General features: G+C 44.6%; 1 protein-coding gene across 2 annotated transcripts in view; it reads left to right on the top strand.

The window, feature by feature from the left end:
* MSRA (methionine sulfoxide reductase A) overlaps window positions 1–26,871 on the top strand; it is a 297,114-nt gene that overhangs the window by 179,350 nt on the left and 90,893 nt on the right. For both annotated transcript variants that reach the window (XM_015425699.1, XM_015426394.1), the window contains exon 5: window positions 11,582–11,688. In XM_015425699.1, coding sequence (XP_015281185.1) covers window positions 11,582–11,688 — 107 coding nt within the window. The remainder of the gene's footprint in view (window positions 1–11,581; window positions 11,689–26,871) is intronic.

Raw genomic sequence — 26,871 nt, 5'->3', positions numbered from 1 at the left:
AAACTGCCATTATGTATTCTGCTACAAACCTGCAACTTCATTTTGACATAGAAAAATGTGGAAGGGGCAGGATCTGTTTGTAAGCTGGATTGTTTCTCATATTTATGTGAGTGCACTTCCTCTGAAGCTTTGAAAATATTCTAGGTAACCATATTGGGAGTCTGTTGGAAATGAGTCAGTCCTCAGTGACAAAAAGTCATGCCTCATATATAAAGTTTCAAGTTTAGTTTTCAGGATGTCACATGCTTTCTATACAGGCCTACGCATATAATCCTGCAAAATGCATGTGAATTGCATTTTTTCATCTGCTCCCCCATCTCTCTATCTGGAAGCTTTGGAGCAGGACATACAAAGAAGAAAGGAAAGATGTCTTGCTGTACTTGCTTTAGTGGGATAGATTCTTTTTGGTATTATTTGCATTTGTGTATGTGTGTGTGCATGTGCGCCTGCTTGTGCCTGGAAGTCATGGCGACCTCTGGTGACTCCTATTGGGGCATGGAGGATGTTCAGAGAAGTGGCTTGATAGCCTGCCTCTGCCTCCTGGCCCTGGTGTTTCTTGGAGGTCTCCCATCTAAATACTGGCCCTCCTTAGCTTCTGAGATCTGATGAGATCGGGCTTGCCGGGGCTATCCAGGTCAGGGCCCAGGGGGATAGATTCGGGGGCATGCAGCCCTCTTCTTTCTAAAGCAGAATAGCTTTATCACCTTCATGTGTGGCAGCCAAAGTGGAGAAGTGATATGAGAAGGCTGTTTTCTCTCCACCTTATCAAATGAGTGCTGCTAAATTCTGAAAGCCAGATCTAGAGAAGGTTTTTAAGTGGCTTTGCTGATGAAGTGAAATTAATGAAGAGCTTCTCCAGAGCCACCTGTGCAGGGCTGATGCTTCCAGCATTATTGGAATATGCTTGTTAGTCTGAGACTTGCAAGGAAGTCGTGGTGTGTGTGGGGTGGGTGGGTGGGTGAAGGGCTTTAGGAGCCCGTAATGCTCATGACACAGTCTTTGGGAGCGCTGTGACCTTTCCAGCCCCACTTTGAGTCATCATTGGGTTCAGAATAAACAAGATGTTTGCAATGTTTTTAAACACAATAGCTCAGCTTTAACTGGGTCCTGGGAAGCTCAGGAGAAAGGTGGGCATTTAAATATCTCCCTTATAAATAAAGGCTGAATGGTGGTGGCACTTCTCTAGAACATTCCACATGCTCCAAAATCAGTTTGCTCTCTGATCTGTCATTCAGAGGGTCTCCCTATCCACTGGCTGCTTTGCCTGCGTCCTGCCTCCAACATTCTAAACAGTTTGCTGTTCCTCTCCCCCCCCCCCTAGCCAGTCAGAACACAGAGGTTATTTGCATATGCAGCCTCATTGGCCTCTGCCTCGGAACACAGAGGTCGTTTGCATATGCGACTTGATTGGCTTTTGCCTCTAACATTCTAAACAGTTTTGCTGTTCTGAGGTAAAATGTGTCCAATCTCCAGGTGAGGGCTGGAGATCACTCAGAATTACAACTGCTTTCCAGATGGCAGAGATCAGTTGAGAAAATGGTGGGCTCTGTATCCTTATATGCTGCTGAGGTGGCCCCTGTATGACAGCCAATGTGACGTAGCAGTCAGGGCTTCAGAGCATGGGAGAGGCTACAGGTGCGTGTGTGGGGGGTTGGAAAGCTGAAGAGTGAGGGGAAATAAAGGTAGGTTGATCATTGGCTGGGAAGGAGATAAGGTTGCCAACTCTAGGTGGGAAATTCCTGGAGATGTGAGGGATGGAGCCTGGAGAGGGTGAGGTTTCAGGAGGCGTGGGACCTCGGACAGGTACAAAGCCATAGACTCCACCCTCCAAACCAACCATTCCCTTCTGGGGAACCACCGTTGCCAATCTCCAGGTGAGGGCTGGAGATCACTCAAAATTACAACTGTTCTTTAGGTAACAGAGATCAGTTCCTCTGGAGAAAATAGTGGACTCAGTGTCATTATACCCTGCTGAGATCGCCACAGCAAATTGACACTGAGTGTCAAGGCCGGGGCACCCGCCCAGAGCCTCTTTCTAGAGGCCGTTGTATTTATTTCCACAACGGGCCCTTTTCCTAGTTATTTGATAAAGAGCAAAAGAAAACCATAATCACACTGATGCAAACTGCTTTCAGATGAAGATGTATTACTGTTTAAAGCAGTACTAGAAATAATCTGTGAAAAAGGCAAATGTCTTCCATAGTTCATCACACCTATAAAATTCAGAACCTTTTGGACCAATTACAGAGATATAGCAGCTATTTCATAAGTCATACTTTAAATGGCCAAACTAAATATATATAGTTACTACCTGCCCAGAGCCTCTTTCTAGAGGCCATTATATTTATTTCCACAACGGGCCTTTTTCCTAGTGTAACAATAAATAAATAAATAAATAAACCAGTTCCAATTCCAAATAAAGCTCAGGGAGTTCACCAATGCCTACTGAAAACCCTCAGGTCACGGTCAGCCCTCAGGCAATAGCCTCTGCGGGTTGGAGAATATATTTGGTTCCTGTTCCATCCTGATCTGTATGCTGTCCCTGAACAAGCTGCTAGGGTCCAAGAGAAAGAAACCAAGGACAGCTAGCATCATCACATGATGGGGAATATCTGCCCATCTTCAGTGGGTCACAGTTTAGGGTGTTAGAATTTTTAAAAACATTGCAGGGCCCTTTGATATACCTTAGATAGGTTGAACCATGGAATTCTCACTGCAGGCCTTTATTGTTTTCTTCCCCCTTTCCCCAGTCTGTTTCACATAATGAGTAGGTTTAACTCAAGAGACACGGTGTGATTGTGTACACCTCTTCACTTAAGCTGATCTTGTACTAAATGGGAAGGAATTCACTAGCCGTGCATACATGCCTTGCAATAGTTGGGCTGACAGTGACTTTCTTTGGTGAGCCCCAGAAGAGCTGCTTTTCACACCCATTGATAATATTGGGTCAGGTGGATTTTGGCATGGCTGTTTATTTCAAAGTCGTGGTGCTTACACTCTATTGGACTGTGTGATGAGAAGCTGATGTGAAACAAACCTACATTGTTCTTGGCCCATTAACTATTATAGTCTTTTAAGCAGAAACCAGACTTCCCTGCATTGTGGATGGATGGGTCTTGGCTCCAAACCATTCAGTGGGCTGGACCCAAAGACAGCATTCAGTAATGATAATTCCTGTGTACATTTTGTCCACAGTTTTGTTGTTGTTGTTCAGTCGCACAGTCGAGTCCGACTCTTTGCGACCCCATGGACCAGATCACGCCAGGCCTTCCTGTCTTCCGCCGTCCTCTGAATTTTGCTCAGTTTCATGTTCGTTGCATCTATGAAACTGTCTAACCATCTCACTCCTGCCAACCTAGCAGTTCGAAAGCAAGAAATTGCAAGTAGATAAATAGGTACCACTTCGGTGGGAAGGTAACAGCGTTCCGTGCACCTTGGTGTTTAGTCATGCCGGCCACATGACCACGGAAACGTCTTCGGACAGCGCTGGCTCTTCGGCAACCCTAATGTCAGATTCGACTGGCTTTCGAGCAAGGGAACCTTTACCTTTACCTTAACCATCTCATCCTTTGCTGTCCCCGTCTTCTTTGACCTTCAATCTTTCCCAGCATCAGGGTCGTCTCCAGTGAGTGCTCCTTTCTCATTTGGTGGCCAAAGTATTTGAGCTTCAGTTTCATTATCTGGCCTTCCAGGGAACAGTCAGGGTTGATTTCTTTTAGGATTGACTGATTTGATCTTCTTGCAGTCCAAGGGACTCTCAAGAGTCTTCTCCAGCACCATAGTTCAAAAGCATCTATTCTTCGGCGCTCGGCCTTCCTTATAGTCCAACTCTCGCAGCCATACATGACTACTGGGAATACCATTGCTTTGACCATGCGGACTTTTATTGGCAGGGTGATGTCTCTACTTTTTATCATGCTGTTTAGGTTCGCCATCGCTTTCCTCCCAAGGAGCAGGCGTCTTTTAATTTCATGGCTGCAGTCACAGTCTGCGGTGATCTGGGATCCCAGGAACGTGAAGTCTGTCGCTACTTCCACGACTTCCCCTTCTATTTGCCAAGGAGTGATGGGGCCGGATGCCATGATCTTAGTTTTTTTGATGTTGAGCTTCAAGCTCACTTTTGCGCTCTCCTCTTCTACCCTGAGCAAGAGGCTCTTAAGGTCCTCGTCACTTTCTGCCATTAGAGGTTGTTGATCTTTTCCCCAGCAATCTTAATTCCCGCTTGTGATTCATCCAGGCCAGCATTTCGCATGATGTACTCTGCATATATATTAAATAAGCAAGGTGACAATATACATCCTTGTCGTACTCCTTTTCCTATGCGAAACCAATCAGTTGTTCCATATCCGGTTCTAACTGTCGCTTCTTGACCCTTATACAGGTTTCTCAAGAGACATGTGAGGTGGTCTGGTACTCCCATCTCTTTAGGACCTGCCATAGTTTGTTATGATCCACACAGTCAAAGGCTTTAGTATAGTCAATGAAGCAGGAGTAGATGTTTTTCTGGTACTCTCTTGCTTTCTCCATAATCCAGCGAATGTTGGCAATTTGATCTCTAGTTCCTCTACCTCTTCGAAACCCAGCTTGTACTTCTGGCAGTTCTTTATCCACGTACTGTTGAAGCCTAGCTTGTAGGAGCTTGAGCATGACCTTGCTAGCGTGTGATATGAGTGCAATTGTGCGATAGTTTGAACATTCCTTGGCATTGCCCTTCTTTGGGATTGGAGTGTATACTCATTTTACCATGCCAAAAAGCACTTTGTGAACTGGGCCTGCAATCAGTTGGTAGCTACAAGCTAATGATAACTCAGTCTATCAAACCATTAAGCAATTTTGTATCAGATTGAATAGATATAGCTGGTATATGATAAAAAAGAAGTTACATTCTTAAATGCAGGATTTCTATTTGTCTTTTCCATTATAGTATTTTTAATGTGCAGTCCTAAACAGAGTTATACCCTTCTAAGTCCACTGAAGTCAGTGGGCTTAGAAGGGTATAGCTCTGTTTAGGCTTGCACTATTAATGTCTCAAGAGGCATTTCAGGCCATTCTGTGATAGTAGCAACAAAAGAATTGAGGATTTAAAAGAAATTCACTACAGCATCAGGAAAGAATAGCTTGAGACATTAGTACCTTCTTATCAAGCCAAGCCGAAAAGTGAATGCCTCCGGAACACGTCTGAAGCCTACAGCTGAACAAACATCCCCGTTGGCTGCAAAATGTGTGCGATTTAAAGAATTATATGTTGTCCTCCCTTACCCCATGCGTGTGACTATAAATCGCTCAGAGCCAGCAGCTCTGCCGGATTGAGCGATCAATAAATCGAAATATGTTATGATGATGATGATGATGATGAAGAAGAAGAAGAACCAAGATGTAGTCTTAAGAATTCTGTAAGTTTGCTTTGAGTATTGAAACATTCTGGATCGGAAGCCTTGTTCAGGTCTTTTCCTCACATCTTCTTCAGCACGTGACTGATTCTTTTGCTTTTGCTGTTTCACCACATGTTGTCCTTGCTCTCTTGCTGGCTCAGGAATTTTCATGGATATTGGAGGATGGGCAGAAATGGAACCAAAATATTGAGGAATTTCAGACAGGCGATATATTCCGGAAGAGGAACGGTTCCCAAACGGTTTCTGATCTGTCATTTCAGACAGAACCGTTGGAGAACCGGTTCCCTTCCGGAATATATTTGTCATTTCATACACAATCGCTTCTGTCCCGTTTAGGAAACGGGGCTGAAGCGTTTTACGTGTCAACCGCTTCCAAGTACTCCTCAGTTTCCTCTCCCGGTTCCGATGCGCTTTTTCCCGCCGTTTTTCCCCCGCGCGGGCGATCTCCGGCTTTTTTTTGGGGGGGGGGGAAATTTGCTTTATAGTGCTATAGCGCTATAACGCTATAACGGAATAGCATTATATTAATCCCATTGGAATGCATGGAGTGTTTTGTTATACTGCTATAGCGCTATAGCGCTCTAAAGTGAACGTTCAAAAAAAAAGCCAGAGATCGCCCGCATGGGCGAAAAACGGCGGGGGAAAGGCAAGAAAAAGCGGTGCAGTCTGAAATGGCAAACCACTTCAGATCCAGCTCTTTACCGGAAGGGGAAAGCCATGTGTGAAATGGCAGCCCTATACCGGTTCACTTCAAAACGGCTCATTACCGGCTTGAAACCGGGTGAAACCGGGTAATGTGAAATTCCACATTGTCACAGTTGTCTCTTCTTTGACCAAACCCATAGTCTAGCCAGTACTGAGAGATAGCTTCAGCTGAGAAACTTATTTATGAAGTTCCTCATGTGGGTTTAGTGCATAGGACAAACCCACCATTTGGCAACAAGTGGGCCAGCTCAAATGCCAGCTCATTAACATACTGTGACCTTGTGTTCAGAGTTTTCCTTTCCCTTGACAACTCTTAAGCCCTGTTCACAGAATCGTTACAGTGAGTGATGAGATCAAGCCAGGTTCACATGGTACAAATGATTTCTGCTAAATAATCATATGATGAGCTGCAGGAAGGGGATTTTATTAGTCTTAACTCAGCAAGTATTGATTGGGGGAGAGGAAAATGGTTGATCGATATATCAGAAGATAAGTGACAGCTGCAGAAAACTCTGTGAATCAAAGATACGTTTTTACAACTGAAGTAAGGGCTTTACGATGCCCTTCATAGTTTTGCTGTGTTGTTGCAAAGTGAACTGCAGGTCTTTGTAATCTCTTTCCTTTATCTTTGGGATCCTTTGAGAATGAAGGGAGAATGGCAATGTCTCCACTGGTTTTGTCTTTTGTGGAAAGGAGATTACAAGTGGTATATGTTGTTTTCACATGTGCTCACTTTCATGTGTATCCTTAGACATGTGTGGACTTGGGCTGTGTCACCCAGAAATGCAACCAATTTGGGGAAATTTAAGCTCAGTGTTGGAGAAACCTCTTCCTGCTCCCAGAGCCTGGCTAGCTTGGAAAAGTGATGTAGTCACCAGTTAGGAGGAACAGAATGTATTGTTTAGGAATCTTTACCTAGATGATGAGCAAGCAAGCTCAAAGCTACCAGTAACCAGGAAACAACCAGATCTTTTCCAAAACTAGGTTTAGATTCTACTTGGGGAAATACAGAGGTACAGGAATTAAAAGGTACTTGGGTACAAGAATGATGAAACTGTTCTGTCCAGAAGGTAGGATTGCCAATCTCCAAGTAGTAGCTGGCGATCTCCTAGAATTAAGGGGGCAGGGTGTTCCCAGGAGGGCAAGAAAAGGTGATTGCACTCCTGTTGGGGAATATCCTGGGTGGACAGAAGGACATGGGATGGTGGAGGCTTCATCCATGCCTGAGGCAGGCTGTAGGAGGCATTCAGGCAAGGTCAATAAGAGCTATCAGGGCCACTCAGCAGTTTGACAGTAATCCAATTTTTCAATCAGGAGGACTTGCCTTTGCTGATAAGATGATATTGCTAGACAGAGGTGGCCCCCTGGCTTTGTGAGCCCTAGCGGAGACAGGCAGACATCCCACTCAGGCTCCCACTCAGTGGGTTGGCCACTTGTTAGCATAATGAACAGAAACCGCATAGCTAGATTATGGCAAGCCATGATTTTGCCTTCTCCGAAGAGAGGCTCTGCTAACGCCTAAAATGGCTGCCAAGATGTGAGTTGAGTCAGGGCTCATAGCACACGTCTAGGAATGTGGGATCTTAGTAACGATGTGTGACTTTTAAAATGCCAGTTTAATAAATAGTCATTGTTGTGGTCTCTGTGCAGACCCACATGGACACACACTATGCATGCACAGGCTGACTATGGAAGGTTCTAGAGTTGATTGATACTCTTAAGTGCTTTCTTCCTTCTCCAATGGTTTTTCCCACCTCTGGGTTACCTGAGGTGGGAGGGCAACACCTGCTTTCCTCAGTCCTCTCTTTTCTACCACAAGAAAAAGAAGTTTTGTGAACCATTCCACAAGGACAGAACAACATAAAAATAAAAGACAGCAGACAAATATAAAGAGGTAAAATACTTCAACTTTTGCTTCCACTGTGGCTCAAAAAGTCCTTTTCTCCCACTGCAAACTAGGCCTTGGTGAGGACGGGGCATAGTATCATTAAGTGCCTGGTGAGTGGTTTACTTTGAAGCCTGGAAGCAATGGAGCTTTCCATTTAAAAGCTGCCCTTTGGGGAAAAACTCCAGCAGCAAATGACACTGAAGAAAAGAGAGAGATGTTTAAGATCATCCTTGAGTTCTGATAGTTCTGACCTCAATTGTAAAACATTCACAAAAAGAACTGAAGAACAATGTCCCTGTATCACCTAAGGATAAATCTGTCCTGCTCTGGAGCCAGTTAGAAGCTCCAGCAGATTTTTTTTTTAAAAAAAATCCAAAATGAAATTAAAACACCAAAAGAAGTACCATGATAAGATCAAAGGGAAAACTACAGTTTGGCACAGCAATGGAGTAGTACTGGTTCCCATCTGGAAAATAAGCAAAGTTCTGCACTATGGCTGTGGTCACATGCACCAGTTGAAGTGGAGGGGAAGCGAGACTATTCCCTCCTGAGGAATTTGACACGCAGTTGCGACATCACACCTCCCTTTGTTGCTGTGGGCGCAACCCGCGGTGTGATCAGACACACCTGCGGGTGAGTCTCTTTTTTTGACCATTTGTTTCCCATGCGCATAAATGAGCAATCACAACTCTGCACTGAGGGTCCCCTATGGAGTGTGCATACTGCAAAGGGGGAGGGTGGCACTGACCCGGGATGGCCCGATCAGACCATCCCAACGGCTTGAGAGCATGCTTGAGCGATCAGACAGGGGAAAGTCTGTCCGTGACCCATCGGAATCTGTTTACTACCGTACTTTCCCCAGTGTCTTTTAACTCCGCTTCTGTGGCAGAGCAGCACAGGTTGCCGACGACTGTGGGGTGATTCCCAGATGTTGCTGTCTGATTGCTCCCTTAAGATCCATCAGGCATTCATACCTATGTCGGATCTAAAGGCTCGTGTGATCACAGCCTATGTGAATTAGAAATTCTTTCAGATTTGTCACTGGCCAACACAGTAACCCAGTTTCCTTACCTGAAGACCTAAACTCTGTGCAGAACAATTACTCAGTCTTGGATATAGAGGTGACCCATTCAGCCCCAAAGGGTTCAGATCCAGAGCTCAGAGTACTGTTTGCAGACTTGATTGTGCCAGTAGCCTTCCCTGTCATGCAAAGGCCACTACGTGTTACAGTGGGCCCATGACTGAAAATGGCTTTGGTTCCACCTTGTGTTTTATACATTCCTTCCGTTTTACAACCAGAATAGCAGGGGGCATTGCTTTCAATTTACACACTTCTTAGCAAATGTGGTAGCTGTGGAAATCTTGCAAAGGAATCAAAGACATAACTGCTTATTCTACCCTGATGGACAAGGAAGGAAGAAAAGTAGATCCAGTGGGGGAGACAAGCTTATTCTTCTTCAGCACTCATCTTCAAAATAGCTCACAATTATCAGGAGATATCACCTCTTCCTTTAGGAAAAGAATAAAATCACTCAAGATTTTACATGCTGAAGCAATTAAGCAGTCTAAACAGCAGATAAATATAAGCCAAATAGCACAGTGTCAAGTTTTTAACACAACTGTTCCTTTGAAAACACATGCCTGGTTTAAACCCACAGCCCGACCAAACAAAGTGAAGGCTAGAGCCCTTTGAGATCCTCTGCAATACTGAGCTCATGATATTTTGGGAAATGAAGAAAAATAGATTCACAGGGAGGCCACTAGATGTAGCAGCCCCCTCCCCAGTTTTTCAGAGGAATAAGCTATATGCAAAACAGTGTAGTTATTATTGTAGGCAATAAAGAGACCAGCTTCAGTATTTTCTCCCTGACTGTAAGTGGAAATACGGGCTACATCATCGTCAGAGAAGAAAACATTTCCAGAACTCAAAAAAGGAAATCCAGATGTTGGTCCCTTAAAAGATTTCAAAGGGGGTTCCCAGCAGGGGTTTTGACTGTATGATCACCATTCCCACAGCCAGTCTTCCATTCCACAAGAGGCTGTCAGAAAACAAACTACTGCCATTACAGAAGGGCAGTGAGTCCTTGCTGCTCTTTCATGATAGAATTCATAGAAATCCCAGTGAGCCACCTCATTTTTCTCTTTGAATGACCAACCCCTTCACCTGTTAGTGGATGGGATAAAATTGTAACTGTGCTGTAGAAGAAGTACCTGTTCAAAGTGCACAAGAAGGGTTTTATTTAAGGTATTTTCTCACAGAAAAGGAAGAAAACACAGTGATTAGATATGAAGATATGAGGTTGTCAAATAAATACATAAACTCCCAAAATTTCATTATGGTTTCATTAAAAGACATTCTCCAATTGTTGTGTTTAAAGGTATGGCTTTGGGCACTGTATCTAAACGATACCTCTGTTTCTCAGTAAATTTGCAGAAGAGTTCAAGTTTCAGCAGGGCAATCTTTTGTTTCTAGAACACTTTTCTGTCATTGCCCACAGTCCTAGATTGATCTCTTTACAATTCTGTCCAAAAATCCCTCCAGCTTTCAGACATGTAACACAGTTATTAAAATGATTAAATAAACATTTTGTATGTTTATGTGTGTGTGTGCAATTGTGAGCTACACACACACACACACAGAGCTGTTGATATCAGGTCAGGGTTTAGTAACATGCACTGATGTGTCTAGAATGGCATTGTTTATGGCAGGAAAGGTATCCCCTGCAATGCTGCCTTTACTGCCACAGTACTGCCAATACTGCTTGCCTCATTACCAGATCATGCTGCTGTCGTTAACCGTATGTTCAGCCAAAAAGCCTGTAGGATAGCAAGTGTGCTATGGCCTCTCTCAGCTTTGTATGCAGCTCAGAAAGGCAACACCTGCTTGCCTGTTTAAGAAAGACAGTGTTTACTTCAAGGGCAGGGTTAAAAGTGCCTAAATAAATAAAAATGGTGGCTGTTAACTGATGCAGTAGCATCAATTTATGTTGGCTCTCTGGTGCATCATCGTGCATAATGTACTGAATAGCACAGGCAAAGTGATCCTCCCTACCTGTCTGCAGTCTTATTTTTCCCCATAGCATACGTGAGCCTTAGCCTTCTATTGCACTGAGCCAGCACAGAACCTTCTTTCTTGTAAAAGCAGATCAGGATGCTAAGAAAGTATTGCCAGCTTTTCTGAAGGTGTTAAAAACTACCTTTTCAGATAAGCATCTCCCAGTTTTTAGAAGGAGAGATTTTTAAGGCCTCTTTGAGAGATTTTGTGGTATCAACCAACTATTTTAGGAGACTTGATTTTAATAAATTAAACCATGGCACATAATGCAATCATTTTATTCTTTTGAATGCCTTACAACTGTACTTGGCTGCTGGTGATGTCATCAAGCCATAGCACGTATTTAGTTAATGTCTGTTTAAGCGAGAGAGAGAAATGCCCTTGACAGCAAATGACTGTGGGTGCTCAGTCAGTGCATGAAGCGCCCACTAAATGTACAGAAGAAAAGCACTAAAACTGGAATGTTTACATCTGTGCCTAATGGGTATTTAGATGGAAAACAATAAACTAACCCACTGATCCCTATTTTGATTTTTTCAGGAATGCGGCAGGGGAATGATGTTGGCACACAGTATAGATCTGCTATCTACACATACTCCTCAGAACAGATGGAAGCTGCCCTGAGATCCAAAGAAGATTACCAGAAGGTAATGTGGGGCAGGCAGAGGCTGGCAATGTGCAGCAGAACTTGCAACTATGGAACTTCCAGGTTTTTCATAAGCTCCTGACTGGAGCCATCACCCATGTTTTAGCCATCAGGCGATGCGTTGTTGAAAAGTGTCTCCAAATTCTAAACACTAGTGCCAGCTTTAGTTTTCTGAGCTGCTGAGACTAGATTGCTGATAGTTTCCCTAGCTACCTGTTCACTTTAGTACAGTTTACCTCAGAGATAATTTTGTCTCAATATACTTTTTTGTGGTGTTGTATATGGCCAAAAAGATAATTAATTGCTCAGAACTATGAATATTATGTTGAAGTCACTGCTTATTTGCGGTAACAGTTGAGGCTTCTGACATTGGTTTAGAATGCCTCAAGTTCCTCTTCTCATGCTGGTGTTATCTGTTTCTCTAAAAAGTGTTTACAGGCAATAAACAAATGAGTATTGTTTTTCAAATTGACTACCCTCAACAAGCTCTTTCCATGCCCATTTGCCTACCAAAGATCCTGTAAATATCTGCTGAGGAACACAGTGTGTTGCAGAGGAATCTGAGGCATATTCTTGGGTAGTCTCTCAAAACCAAACAAGGTGGGGCATTGAGATATCTGTGATCAGGACCTCCCAGCATTTTTAGCAGATATCTGACTAGAATCATCTCCCCCCCCCCCGCATCATTTAGCTGTGGGAATGTGTGTGGGGGTGGGGGTGGGTGGGTTGATGGATGAAATTAGATGGGGTGGGGAAATGGTTCACCCTCTTCCTATAATGAACAATTTCACCGGAGAACATAATGTTGAAGATTCAGCCTAGAATGCATCAAACCCTGTCAGGTGACTGAGTATTGCACTTGAAAGGCCTTTAATGGTGGATGCTGGTCAAAGTGTCTTACAGCAAAACATGTCCATCATTACTTCTCATTAAAGAACCACAGGTAAGCATCCAAGGAATCTTGGGGTTTCTTGAAATCCAATTTGAGAACCACTGCATTAAAGGGGTAAACCTTAACTGAATTTCTGTTATCATCATTACAGCATACTTATTGTTAACATATAAAAGAACTCTTGGTTATGAAGAGATTGTTAGTATGACTTTTTGCTGGGAATGAGTTCAAGGAGAATGCACATAAATGATACAAAGAATTCTGTTTATTGGGTGATACCAGGGGCCAACTAGAGAGGTTTGGCTAGTTTGGTGTAGAGCCAGTTTGGTGTAGTGGTTAAGTGTGCGGACTCTTATCTGGGAGAACCGGGTTTGATTCCCCACTCCTCCACTTGCAGCTGCTGATGTGACCTTGGGTCATTTACAAGCTCTGGCACAGCTGTCCTTGAAAAAGAGCAGTTTGTGTCAGAGTTCTCTCAGTCCCACCCACCCCACAGGGTGTCTGTTGTGGGGAGGGAAAGGGAAAGGAGTTTGTAAGCCGCTCTGAGACACCTTTGGGTAGTGAAGGGCAGGGTATAAATCCAATCCAATCTCCTCCTCCTCCTCCTCCTTCTTCTTCTTCTTGAACAATATTTGAGGGATTTGTATTTTGGGGGCATTTTCAAAAGTGCCCCATACATTCTATATAGGATATGAAAGACAGTGACTCCTGAATGATGAAGAAGAAGAGAGAAGAGATTGGATTTATACTTGCAATCTCCCTTCTCCTTCCCACAGCAGACACTCTGTGAGGTAGGTGGGGCTGAGAGAGCTTTGAGCGAACAGCTCTGAGAGAACTATGGCTTGCTCAAAGAAACTCCAGCAGCTACATGAGGAGGAGTGAGGAATCCCAGATTAGAGTCTGTGCTCCTAACCACTACACCAAACTGGCTCTCAGTTTGCAAACTTCCTTACCTGTGTAACTTCTTCCTGCAATAAGCAGCTGGTAGCTAGAAAGGAAACATTTTTTGTTGTGTGCTCTTGTAATGTGAGAGGAGAAGTCACAGGTAGATGCGGAGTTTCCAGAGAAAAATGGGAAATTGGGGAAGGAGAAAAGTCTCACTCCCATTTTCATCAGAGAATTTTTTTTCAATGGCAAAAAATTGAACTTCTGAGGAGCACTGAAAAAACCCTCCTGTGAAATATATTCACTTTTGAAATGAGTAAAATATTTTTTAGATAAAGTTTTACTCATTTAAAATGTATAGTACAAAAGGCAAAAAGCATTACAGAATAATGGTTCCGGTGTGTGTTTTAGGCATATAGAGTATTTTCAAGAATTGATATTAAATCATATATTCTAATTCTCAACCTAGCCACATCTGAGGATACATAAATTCAGAGAACAAAGCCATGAATGGGCACTACGGATATTTCTACAAACCTGGAAAACACCCCAGGTTTGCAGAAGAATCTGAAATTTTAAAAAACAAATACTTTGTGGGGGTTTAAAAACCTCTGAAATGATAAAATAAAGGGGTACTTGTAGCTTTAAACAACAGATGACCTCAATGGCTCATGCTAGGCATTGACAGCTGTATTGCCAAGCTTTGTTTCTGTCAGCAAAAGGCAGGGGGAAAGGACAGAGTCCTTTCCAGAAATGTTTTGGCCTTTGAGGGAGGACTCATCAGGGCCAGGGCTGACAGCAATTGTAGGGCAACTTGCTACCATGGGACTGGTATGACTCACCCAGTCTTGGCTGCTTGCTACTGTTCAAAAGCAGTCACCCCACTAAATCCAATGTGATATAGTGGTTAGAGTTTCAGACTAGGATCCAGAATCCCCATTCTGCTGTGGAAATTCACTTGGTGATTTCTCAGCCTAATTTACCTAACAGGCAGGGGCAAATAGCCCTTTAAGAGCACCAGGATGCCTCTTGGTGAGCTGATGGCCTCCTGCCCACCTGGGCTGAGCCAGACCTGTGACAGATGGGCTGAGCCTAGCCTGGCCAAGCCCCCTTCAAGGAGGAGGAGGAAGGTGGCACCTGGCCCTATGTTACATGGGTGAGGAGGTGGCACCTGGCCCTATGTTACATGGGTGAGGAGGTGGCACCTGGCCCGAGGTGAGGCTGGTGAGGGAGACGGTGCCCAGGATTGACTGGCCTCACACAAGATGGGCAAGGGAAGTGGACCCTAGCCAACCCGAGTTCTGCATGGGGCAGTCAAAGAAGGTGGTCCCCTGCCTGCCCAACCTCCACACAAGGCAGGCGGGTAGGGGAGGTGGCAGGGGAGGTGGCACCTGAGCTTCCCTGGCCCCACATTGGGCAGGTGAGGGAGGTGGCCCCTGGCCCACCCAAGTCCCCCATGGGATTAGGGAAGCAGTACCCAGCCAATTGGTTAGGCAGTTTGCATCTCCGTTCTTCCTTCCCTGCTTTGGGAGGGCAGGGCAGGGTCAGGCAGACTGTCTCATCTTTTCTTCCTCCTTCCTTTGGGGTAGGGTTTTTCACTCCCATTCTGCCTGTGCTCAAAGGGGTGTTGTGAGGATGATAATAAAAAGGAGGAGAGGAGAATGATGCAAGGTGCTTTGGGTCACTGTTAGGGAGAAAGGTGGGATATAAATGAAGGTAAATAAATAAAGCTGAAGATTGGGAAGCAGGTAAAAGGTAGGTAGGTGGGTGAGTGAGTGAGAAGGAGACAAGGAAGCAGAGAAGATTGATATGAGGTTGCCAGGAGAAGGAAAGGAGGAAAAATAGTGTGGGGAAGGTAATATAGTGGAAAATGTTCTTTGTAAGTTCCCCATTGTGTAATTGGGCCTGGTGACTGGTGCCATGTAACTGGGCCATAGTTTTTCTGGGTAGAAACTACCAGGGCAGGGAAGGAGGGAAAGCTGAAGACGGGGGTGGGGTGGGGAGTAAATGTAGGTTGGCTGGTAAGAGGGTAGGAGAGAAAGAAGCAGGAAAAGGGTAGCAACTGTGGGAGCTTTCAGGGAAGTGAAAGAGGAAACTGTAGGGGAGAGGAAGATGAGTTCCCCCCTGGTAAGTCCTTGTGGATTCTCACCTGTTCATTACCTGACTGTGACCAATTTTGGTCGTAATTATAACGTTATGACAATAATGGGTTATTGAAGAATTCTGTGTTTTCAATGTTACAAAGTTTAATGCAATATCCAGATATGCTGGTGTTGTGATTCTTTGAGATGGTTTCTGTGCAAATACTACTGTTTATGGAAAAAAATGTTTTCTATCTTTAATCCCCCCCAACCTCTCAAATGGGAAAAACTAAGATCCATGTGCTAAGGTAGCTTAGGTTGCAGCCCTGCAGCTATCCAAAATATTGGGTATCATCATAATTTTGCTTGTAGAAAACAGAAATGTATTTAATTTTTATAAAGTAGTAACATTTTATATAGTCATTTATAAATACTGCATTTTATGTTAAAACTAGGAATAAGGCGTGTTGTGGAAATAAATACAACGAACTCTAGAAAGAGGCTCTGGGCGGGTGCCCTGGCCTTCGGCACTCAGTGTCAGTTTGCTGTGGTGACCTCAGCAGGGTAATGACACAGAGCTTACCGTTTCCTCCAGGGGAACTGATCTCTGCAATCTGAAAAGCAACTGTAATTCTGAGTGATCTCCAGCCCCCCCTGGAGATTGGCAACAATGGTTCCTTAGGAGGAAATGGCTGTTTTGGATGGTGGAGTCTATGGCTTTGTACCTGTCTGAGGTCTCACCCCTCTTCAAACTCTACTCTCTCCAGGCTCCACCCCTCAAATCTCCAGGAATTTCCCATCCCGGAGGTGACAACCCTATTAGCTTCCCAGCCAACCATCAACATACTGTTATCTGCCCTTCAGGTTTCCATCTCTTCACCCCTTGCTGTAGCCTCTACCTAGGAAAACTACAGTCTTTCTCCGCAGTGGGAACCTAAGCAAGAGGGAAGTAACCTCAGCAGGGTATAATGACACAGGGCCCACTCTGCAAAGCGGCCGTTTTTCCAGGGGAGCTGATCCCTGCCATCTGGAGAGCAGTTTTAATTCTGAGTGATCTCCAGCCCTCACCTGGAGATTGGCAGCAATGGTTCCCCAGGAGGAAAAGTACAGTCTTTCTCTGCAATGGAGACCAAAGCAGTTTACATCACTCTCCTCTCCTCCTTTTGATCTGCACAGCCCTGTGAGGTAGGTTAGGCTGAAAGTCTGTGACTGGTCCAAAATCATCCACTCAACTTCCACAGCAAGAACCTGGGTCTGGCAGACCCTGCTCTGAAGCACTAACTGCTATGCCTAGGGTAGCCAACCTCCAGATGGAGCCTGAAGATCGCCGGGTATCACAACTCAACTCCAGACAACAGATCTCTTCCCTCCCTGGAGGGTGGGCTCTATGGGATTCTCTTCAGCTGAGGCCTCTCCCCTCCCCAAACTCTGGCTTCCGTAGACTCCACTACAGAATATCCAGATATTTCCCAACCTGGAGCTGGCAACCCTAGTCAGGACTGGTCCCAATGAGTTCCCCGCAAAGGTTTGGAAAGCACCCCCTGCCTTTGCCTTTTTACTGACAGAACCAAGCTTGGTTGCCTAGCAACAGTCACTGAGGGAAAAGTTAGTCCCACAGGAGCCAAGCAGGAGAAGTGTCTTCATCAAGAGAGACAGCCATTTGATAATTTATTCTGAGAGAGAAGATTGTCCAGGCTGACAGTGGGGGGGGGGAGGAGCAGACCCAGCAGCCAGCCAATGGCACGCGAGTACTCTTGAGTGTTGGTTGATGGGCCAATGACTGATGGAGTGCACTGCGCAGCCAATGGGAGAGCTGTAAATGGCCAATACATAAGGGAATTTTATATATAGGATGATATTTATGTGAACGTGATGAGGAAGTATTACATATATGTCATTTTTTCTCAGTATTTCTGTTTTTCCCCAAGAAAATTTGAGGCAGGGGATCCAAACCCCCCCCCCCCATAATTTCAAAACATCCCAAGAGTTTTCCTCTTTAAACACAAGGCTGCTGTGTGGTTCCTGCAGTATTTAATTCCCTGTGTTAACTTCACATGGGGCAATTTTTCTTGGTGGCGTAATAATACAGTATTTTATATTTTCGTCATTATGCTGTTGGTTTTACATTGTCTGCCCTGTTCTCCCAGAAGTGACTAAGGAGGGTTAGGCATATTGGACTTGCAAATGTTGAACTGGCAGGCATGACTCCCTTTGTCCGGCCCACTTAAGTAAAGGGTCAATGTCTGCATCTGCCCCCTGGTGTGCTCAGGCCGGAGCTGGCTGTGTCATCATTCTCTGTCTGCTTTGGGCTGCCAACCTGGATGGAGGAGTACTAGTGTGTGACTGACTGATAGGAGGTGTCAAACGTGACCAAGAGATCAGGCAAGTGTCAGTTCCCTGATCCCAAGTGGCAGTTTGCATTGTAAGGACTTCTCTGTCTTCAGCCGTTCCTTTTTTTTTGTGTGTGTGTCTCTCCCCCCCCCACTTGCTAGCTTTCCATGTACAGAGTTTTGGTTTAATGGGGGGGGGGCAGTTCACATATGATTGCCATTTGTATTCTGAAATAATACTATTCCAGGAAGGTTTTCATCTGCCTGTACGAAGACATGATGAGACTATTCTGTTATACCTTGTCTCATAATGTTGGGGATCCATGATCAGATATCCTGGTATGTGCTTTAACTTTACAAATCAGCTGGTAGGGGGAGTGGTTTGGATCAGGGCCACAAAACTGGGATGGGGGGATTAAGTCTTTTCCCGGCATCTCTTCCGCAGTTAGAATGCACCCCCCTTCAGAAGGGGGACAAAGTAGGTATAATATAGGTGCTTTCTTCTATTTTGAGGCTGTAATAGTAGCTTGTGGTCAGTGGCAGTTTCTACTATGGAAATGTATGTCTGTGCAGGTATGTGGTAGGGGTTACGTTCCTCTGCCCTGGAACCCTGGTCCCAATCTAAATCTTGCCTGTCCCTCCCCCCACAGCTGCTTTTGAAGGTCAAATTGTGTGTCAGGAGATCGGATCACTAATGCCAAATGTAATGTGTTGTTTGCTTCTCAGTATCTCTTTATTGTTGATGTTCTGTTGCTTCTTGATCCATTTGTACTCTACTGATCTCTTCTTTGCATTTTGCTCTTGAGCTTTTTCCTTGATTCCTCTCTCACTTATTATTCTTTCTTTTTAACTCAGTGTGCCACCATTCCTGTACCACCTGTTTATCTGTTCAGAAGTCAGTTGGAGGATTAATTCACTAGGAACTCCTTGCCTAGCTCAGAGGTTCTTAAACTTGGATTTCTCTCCCAGATATTTTCTCCCAGACATTTCCCCCGTAACCAGAAGTGACCCTTTTTCTTTTTATGCAAAACCCAGCACTAAACACACATTCAGGTCTGTGACCAGACCATGCCTCTGCTTCCAGCTCTCTCCTTGTCTTTGCATTTTACTTTTCCTTTACCCCTTTACTACACTCTCCCTACAGTTTGGTGTAGTGGTTAAGAGCATGGACTCTACTCTTGGAGAACCGGGTTCGGTTCCCCACTCCTTCACATGCAGCTGCTGGTGTGACCTTGGGTCAGTCACAAGTTAACAGCATAAAAGAAGCCAATGTTGGATCAGGCCAAAGGCCCATCCAGTCCAACACTCTGTCACACAGTGGCCAAAGATACCAGGTGCCATCAGGAGGTCCACCAGTCGGGCCAGGACACTAGAAGCCCTCCCACTGTTGCCTCCCCCAAGCACACAGTGCATCACTTGCCCCAGACTGAGAGTTCCTATCTCTAAAGGTTTCCCTTGCTCGAAAGCTAGTCGTATCCCACTTAGGGGGTGGTGCTCATCTTCGTTTCCAAGCCGAAGAGCCAGCGCTGTCTGAAGACTTCTCCGTGATCATGTGGCCGGCATGACTAAACACCAAGGTGCACGGAATGCGGTAACCTTCCACCAAAGCAGTACCTACTTATTAACTTGCAATTTCATGCTTTCAAACTGCTAGGTTGGCAGGAGCTAGGTTCTCTCAAGAGCAGTCCTCAAAAGGGTGTCTGTTGTGGGGAGGTGAAGGGTAAGGCGATAGTAAGCTGCTCTGAGACTCTGAGTGAGGGGCGGGGTATAAATCCAATCTCTTCTCTTCCCCTCCTCCCTCCCCCCCCCCTCTCTCTCTCTCTCTGCCTCTGTTTTCCTTTGTTATCCCCTCCTTCTTTTGCAGGGAAGTGCTACTGGGACAACTTTCTCCCAGTCAGAAGCAGGGACTCTCTCTCTCTGCCTCTGTTTTCCTTTGTTATCCCCTCCTTCTTTTGCAGGGAAGTGCTACTGGGACAACTTTCTCCCAGTCAGAAGCAGGGGATGGAGGAGATGACGCAGGCCCATAGCTGGGATTTTGTGGCTTGTGGGGACACATTTTTTTTCTGGTGGGGCTGCCATTATTTGTCATTTTTCTGTCATTTACTGTCAGAGAAGCAGCCAAGATTAGCTGATATCTTTGTCCCCCTATCAGTCCCCTGGAAGGGAAGGCAGCATGCTATAGCCTGATCCCCCCAGTAGGGTACTGGACTACCCAACCCTCTCTCCCCCCCCCCCACAGCAGCTACTTCTTACCGGGTGTCCTTGCAGAGCTGCCAGGCAGACCTCTACGGACCTGAGGTGATGGGTAGCAGTTTGGGGCAACCCTATGCCTTGTGCCTGTGCTGCCCCAGCTTTCTCCTAGTCCTTTGTATTACCAGAAGGTTCCTCTATGAACAGCAGCTTAAGAATCCGTGACACAGCTTCTTCAAATTAAATGCAGTTATCAGTTCTTGGGACAATGTGGGTTATATATAGGGTTGCCAGCACCATGGGGGGGGGGGGTGACCTCCCAACATCACAACTGATCTCCAGACTACAGAGATCAGTTCCTCTGTCTGTCGAAAATGGCTGCTTTGGAGGTGGTCTCTATGACAGAATCCCTGCTGCAGTTCCTCCCTGCCTCAAACCCTGCCCTCCCCAGGCTCCACCCCCAAATCTCTGGGAATTTCCTAACCTGGAATTGGTAACCCAAGGTGTCTGTGTTGCTCCTATATATAGCTTCTGGAGACATAAGTTACATATTCTCTGTGAAGTCTGGATGTTTGGAGGGTGCCATTCAAGACAATTTAGTATGACTTCATGCAATAACCTTACAGTCTCCCAGCTGCAAGGATACTTGGGGTGTCCCTCTGCTGATTCTGGCCCAGGGGTGGAGTGAGGTGAATGTAATAAGCTAGGAACTTTTATGGATTGCACCTATGGCTCTGGAGCACTTTTATGCTCCAAGTACATTTGGCTTGGAAGGAACTGTAGCAGCATTAATATGTGTGATTTTGGGCTCATCCTAAGCCAAATGGTCCGGTTGTGTCCTCCGTGTAAGTGTTGGGCGGGCATTACCTGCCTTATTTCAGTGCTGGAGCAATCATTTCTTACTATTTCAATTCTTTAATTATATCTCATGTGATCATTCCTCCCCCCTCCAAACTTGTCATTATCTCTTCCAAATGTGCAAATTGGTGTTAAATATCAACTGCCATAGCAAATAAACATCCACATTATTCAATGGCATTTTATTACAGCAAAGGGGGAAAGCTGCTGTAATTGACTTGCCTGCTGTAAGATGTGAAAATTCAGAATTGTGACCAAGGGAGATCCTGGTTTATTTCATTGCCCTCTGGTGGCCCTGGGACATGACTGCAGCACAGCTAAAATAGGCCGGTTGACATACTTCTGTTTTTTTCTTGGTGCAGAGAATTTCCCTTGGCCTCAGTCAACTGTTTCCCGTTACTTAGGATAATAAGAGACCATTTAGAAGTTGGGAAAGGTTACAAAAATCACATTAAGAGATACAAGCTTTCTTTTCTGCATTTTGCATATTTCATTTTGTGCCTATGCAATATCTATGGGTTTAAATTCTAGATGTATCCCATTTCTAACCCGGCATGCAAATGCATGTTAGGAGTGAAGCTAAGTCCAATGTTTTTTGGGGGATTAAGACTGGACAGAATCCAGAACAGACAAGAACATGTTAAAAACCATCCTGTCGTGGTAATCAAAGGTTCTAAGGAAGGGAGAGAAGCAGCTGTGGTTTGGTGGGATAGACCCTGGTGTTGCCAGTCAGGTAGCCAGTACAGAGCTAATAGATCAGTGGTCTGACTTGATATAAGGCAGATTTATGAGAAAAACCATCCTGATATGGGGAATGCACAGGAGTCTAGAGTCAGACAGGAATACAACAGAAGACCAGCCTGCCAGTAGAGAGGATGCCAAATAAGGTACCAAATCACCTGTCCTAGCACAGATGAATCCAGCCAGGACTGGGAATGGGCCCTGACAATATACTGTGGCATAATAACACGCAGGCGTAGGTACTTTCTTCCTGACACTTGCCCTCAGCGTGGGGAAGGGCCATGGCTCAATGGCAGAGCATCACCTCGGCATGCAGAAAGGCCCAGGTTCAATCTTTGACATCTCCAGTTAAAAGGACCAGGCAGTAGGTGATGTGAAAGACCTCTGTCTGAGACCTTGGAGAGCTGCTGACAGTCTGAGGAGATGATATTGACCTTGATGGGACTGATGGTCTGATTCAGTATAAAGCAGCTTCATGCCAAGCTGCAAGAACTGCTTTCTAAACCTAGCTACATTTTGTTTTTCTCAGCTTTGGGAGTTGCTGCAGGGGGGGGGAAATTCAAGTTGAAAACTGGATGTGTGCACGGTTCTTAAGGTGTGGACTTAAGGAACATGTTTATGCTGCACAAACACATCCATTTGAACTTCTGCGTATGTGTCAAACTTTTTTTAAAAAACCCTTTATAGCACTTCTTGTTCAGCTATGTTATGCTAATACTGGTCCCCTAAAAATACCACCTATGCACCAGGATATCAGCAGCCCACATTTTAACTGCATATTCTGCATCTCCATTGAGCGGTTATGCTGAAAGCAGAGTTTAAAATATTTCACATGATAAATAAAAATACAGTTTATATGTGAATATTAACTTTTTTATTAGGAAACTTATTGAAAATAAGAAGAAAACATCTTTACACTTTCCAGAACTACCCTTATTTTTCAAGTTATTGTGAGCTGATTAATTAATGGGAGCAAATTGTAATCAGTGAAGCTGAGAGGAGGAAAGGGCAGTGTTGGAAGGCAGTCTGGCATGGCAGCTGTCAGAGGGAATACAAAAGAGAGCATAATCCAGTAAATAGGAATGTTTGTTGTTAAGGCACTCTTCCTTCCATATCTTTTAAAAATAACCTTTTTGGAGGTTCTGGCATTATTATTATTTAAGACATTTCTACCGTGTCTGGACGGGATGACCTCTATCTTGAAAAGACTCATAACTTAATCCAAGGGTTAGTTGCTTCATGGTAAGGGAAATTTGCTCTGCACATGGTCAGAAGAACTTTGTTCCTTGTTTACATGGTCCAGGGCTGGCACAGCCAACAGTTTCAGCAACTAAAACTTGCTAAATCCTGGCTCCAGTTAAATTGACTTAGAGAGAGAAGGCAATAAAGATTGTCCTTTGTGGTGTTCAGATAGCAGTATCTACTCCAAAGTTTGAATCTAGTAGCACATTTAAGAAAGTTTAATTTTGGGTACTCCCTGACCTGGATCATCAGATTTCAGAAGCTAAGTATGATCGACTCTGGCAAGTATCTGGATGGGAGACCTCCTTGGAATACCAGAGGAGGGAGGAGGGGGCAGGCTTTATTCAGCCACCTCTCTGAATATCCTCCAGGTCCCCAGTAGGGGCCAGTCACCAGAGGTTGCCATGACTTCCAGGTGCACACATGCACATATAAAAAATACCCAAAAAAGTTTAATTCTGGGTATAAGTGTTGGTATGCATGCACACTTCATCAGATACATGTGTGCATTCTCACAGAAGGTTATACCTAGAATTAAAGACTGTTGGTCTTAAAGGTGCCACTGGATTCAAACTTCGTTCTGTTGCTTCAGACCAACACGGGTACCCACCTGAATATAGTATCTACTTCAGTACGGATTGCTTTAAAACAGAGCAAAACAGAACTCAGGACTGGTGTCATTTATCTAGTAATAACTTTGAAGTGTTTTGCAAAGCACAGCTGCATTTTACAAGCATGCTTTGTGTTGGGATTGCGGTGCAGTAGATTTATGATTCATACATCATTAACTTTTCAACAGAATGTAAGAAGGGGGGGAAATCCTGTACAATAGTGCAGGATGCATTGTCTGATTGCAGGATGATTTTAAAAAATGGGTCTGGGTTACACACAGATTATGAATGAAACCATCCCTTTTGCTTCGGAAAGAGGTTTTGCATTGTTTAAAAAAGAAAAATGAAAACACTCACATCGCTGCTTGTTGTGCATTTGAACTTTAAAAAAGAGGGAAACTGAGCATATTTTTTTCTCTTAAAAATTGATTCTCTCCCCCTCTGGTGGGAATGTTTAGTTCTGAATGTGATCTGCCTCCCCCTCTTCTCGCTGCTCCCTCCCCTCCTTCTAACACATTCATCTTCTTTCACGTGACACGTTAAATGTGCTGCAGAGCAGCAGTGTGGTTGCCATGGTAGTCAGCCTAGGGAATGCACCCATTGGCTGCATCCTCGGGAGGAAGAAGAAAAGGCCTGCCGTGTCAGGGGTCGCATGTGCAGGGTGCCTGCCTGCCATTGTTTCCTATCAACTCTGTGCTTGGGATGTATTAATAGACAATGTCAAAGAAGGGCACCGATCAGGAGGTCACTTGAGCTGCCAGCTGCATACACTGCTTGGGCTGTGTCACCAAGAGTCCCCTTCTACATCCCCCCCCCCCCCGTTGATGTCATTAACTTGACCCTCAAGTGTGGACATTGCCCAAGGACAGTAGTCAAGTGGGAAGCGTGAACAGCGGCAGGCTGCACGCGCCTTTTGTTTAACATCTCGCCATGTTTCCTTTTGAACTGTTTAGGATTCAGCTTGGGTTACACACAGGGGCCTTTACTCCTGCCAGTTCAAACAGCGGAAATGCAGATGACAGGCCTCAGATATTATAATTAACTTCCATTTACAGCACAGCTGTCATCGGAATTGCTATGACAATTGGAGAACCAAGAGGGCCATTCTGCACCTGGACCAGATTTAATTTAAAACTCTGTTCTCCTTTGATCCCCCCCCCCCCCCCCAAAAAAATTACATTCTGACAGTACTTTATTTGTAAAATAAATATTTGAGACTCTTAAGTATGAACCTCACATTTTCAGTATCTGGGCAACCAATTACCCAATCCCCCCCACCGCTGCAGTTGTGATGAAGGGAAAGCACTTTGTCCATGACCAGAAGTACTTTACAGTCTATAGCTGTCTTGGCAGTTCCCAAGAATGTAAGATATCTCTGTTATTAATTGAATGATTAGTTCTGAGATGGCCAAATTCTTGAGCCGGGGTGGTGCGATTAGATCTTCCTGCCTAAGATGGCTGGGAGCTGATCTCCCCCCCCTGCCAAAATACCTACCCCATGATAACTGAAGAAGTGGGCATAGTATGCTGGATCCAGTGCGGCACCTCACAGAGTGTTTAATAATCAGGTGAAGATCCTTCTTAAGAATGACCTGCTGTTTTAGGGCTGAGCCCCTGCTCAAGTTAAACCCTGCACTCTGAATTACCACAGCATTTTTTTTTATTTTTTGCCCTCGTATTTCCATATTTATTTATTTATTTTTCATATTTATACCCCACCCATCCCGTGAGCAGACTCAGGGCGGGTCACATCATCTCAAATAATACAATAAGGTTTAAAACACAATAAAACACTACATTATAAACATTTAAAATCAGTAGTTATAGCTGCTGGTACAAATTCCGGCCCATTAATACTGATTGTTATGGCCGGTTGCTGGCAGATGAGAGGCCAGTAGGTAGGAGACCATAACCTATAACCATGAGCCGGTGAACCTATCACCATGAACCAATAACCTGTAACTATGAGACAATAACTAATAACCATGAGCAATAACCTAAAACCCACTGTTTGCTCATGTCATTTTTAGTCAGTCTAACCCAACACTGGCCATGTTTTTCGGCAAGTGTGACACAGGTCAGATCCAAATTGCCATATTTACTATGAAGGAGGGGAACCCTGAATGTAAAATGAACTCCCTCCAAAAATGTTATATGCCCCCATTTTTTACTGTAATTTGTAATTGTAATTTGTATGGAAATATAAGATCAACCCCCGTCTCTCTTTTTTTGATGGTGTACCTGGAAAATATCTAACCTATATGTTGTAATACTATAAGTTGTAGTGCACACTACAGTGCCTATGTACAGTACACCACCTCCTCCCCCTGGCATTGGTGTTGTATGTCTTTACTGAAAACAGGGTTGCATGCAGTGCCTGGAAACTGGTGCGAGGGCTGTGGACAGGGATGGGGGGGGGCATCTGCACCATCATGTTACTTCCGGTTTGGGGGGGGGGGAACCCAGAAGTGACATAAGTAGCTACCCTATGTCCCTTCCAGGTTTTTTTTACCAGAAGTGAAGTGATGCTGCAGCCAGTGTTGCAGGGCTCCCCCCTCCCCCTGGGGTGGCAGTGGGCAATGGAAGCAAGGGTTGGAGGATCTCCCACCCTGACCCAGGGGCATGGCAGCCCTGAGAATGACTGATCCAGGATCACACTATAGCATATTTTGAATTTCATTCTCCCTGGTCCTAGTCCAGTTCTTTAAACATGTCAGAAGCAGGAAGCAATGCAACGTATGTCATAACTCTCTTTCCCACTTGCCTGAACCACACACTAAACCACCTGTGTTTTGATCAACATTAGCGATTTAAACGCTGCTTTTTAAACTAGTCGATGAATTTTCTTGAGGGTTTTTTTTATGGGTCTGTTATGTGTAACTTTACATTAATGTTCCAGTGACATTACTAAAATATTGATGTATTAAAGATAGCAAGAATTCATCTCTTCTACCTACACTCACTCTTTCAGGGATATTACACAACAACATATATTGTTTTGTGAATGATGCCTCTATCCTAGACCCTGGCTATGGGTTGGAGATGGTGCTGGTTGCCCTCACAGATTACCTCCAGAGACACCTGGATCAGGGCGGGTTAACACTGCTGTTATTACTTGATTTAACAGTGGTGTTTGACATGGTCGATTATGATTTTTTTTAAGCTTTGTTTTTTAATTGAGCAATATTACAAACTGACGATAGAATGGAGTGCAATCAATTTTGTGGTTGTTCAGTCGCACAGTCGAGTCCGACTCTTCGCGACCCCATGGACCAGATCCCGCCAGGCCCTCCTGTCTTCCGCTGTCCTCTGAAGTTTGCTCAATTTCATGTTCGTTGCATCTATGACACTGTC

This window comes from Gekko japonicus, unplaced genomic scaffold (genome assembly GCF_001447785.1).
Source record: "Gekko japonicus isolate JY-2015 unplaced genomic scaffold, Gekko_japonicus_V1.1 scaffold7, whole genome shotgun sequence".
In the NCBI taxonomy this organism is placed as follows: Eukaryota; Metazoa; Chordata; class Lepidosauria; order Squamata; family Gekkonidae; genus Gekko; species Gekko japonicus.
The sequence above is the reverse complement of the archived record's forward strand: the minus strand, read 5'-3'. Positions and strand labels throughout refer to the sequence as shown.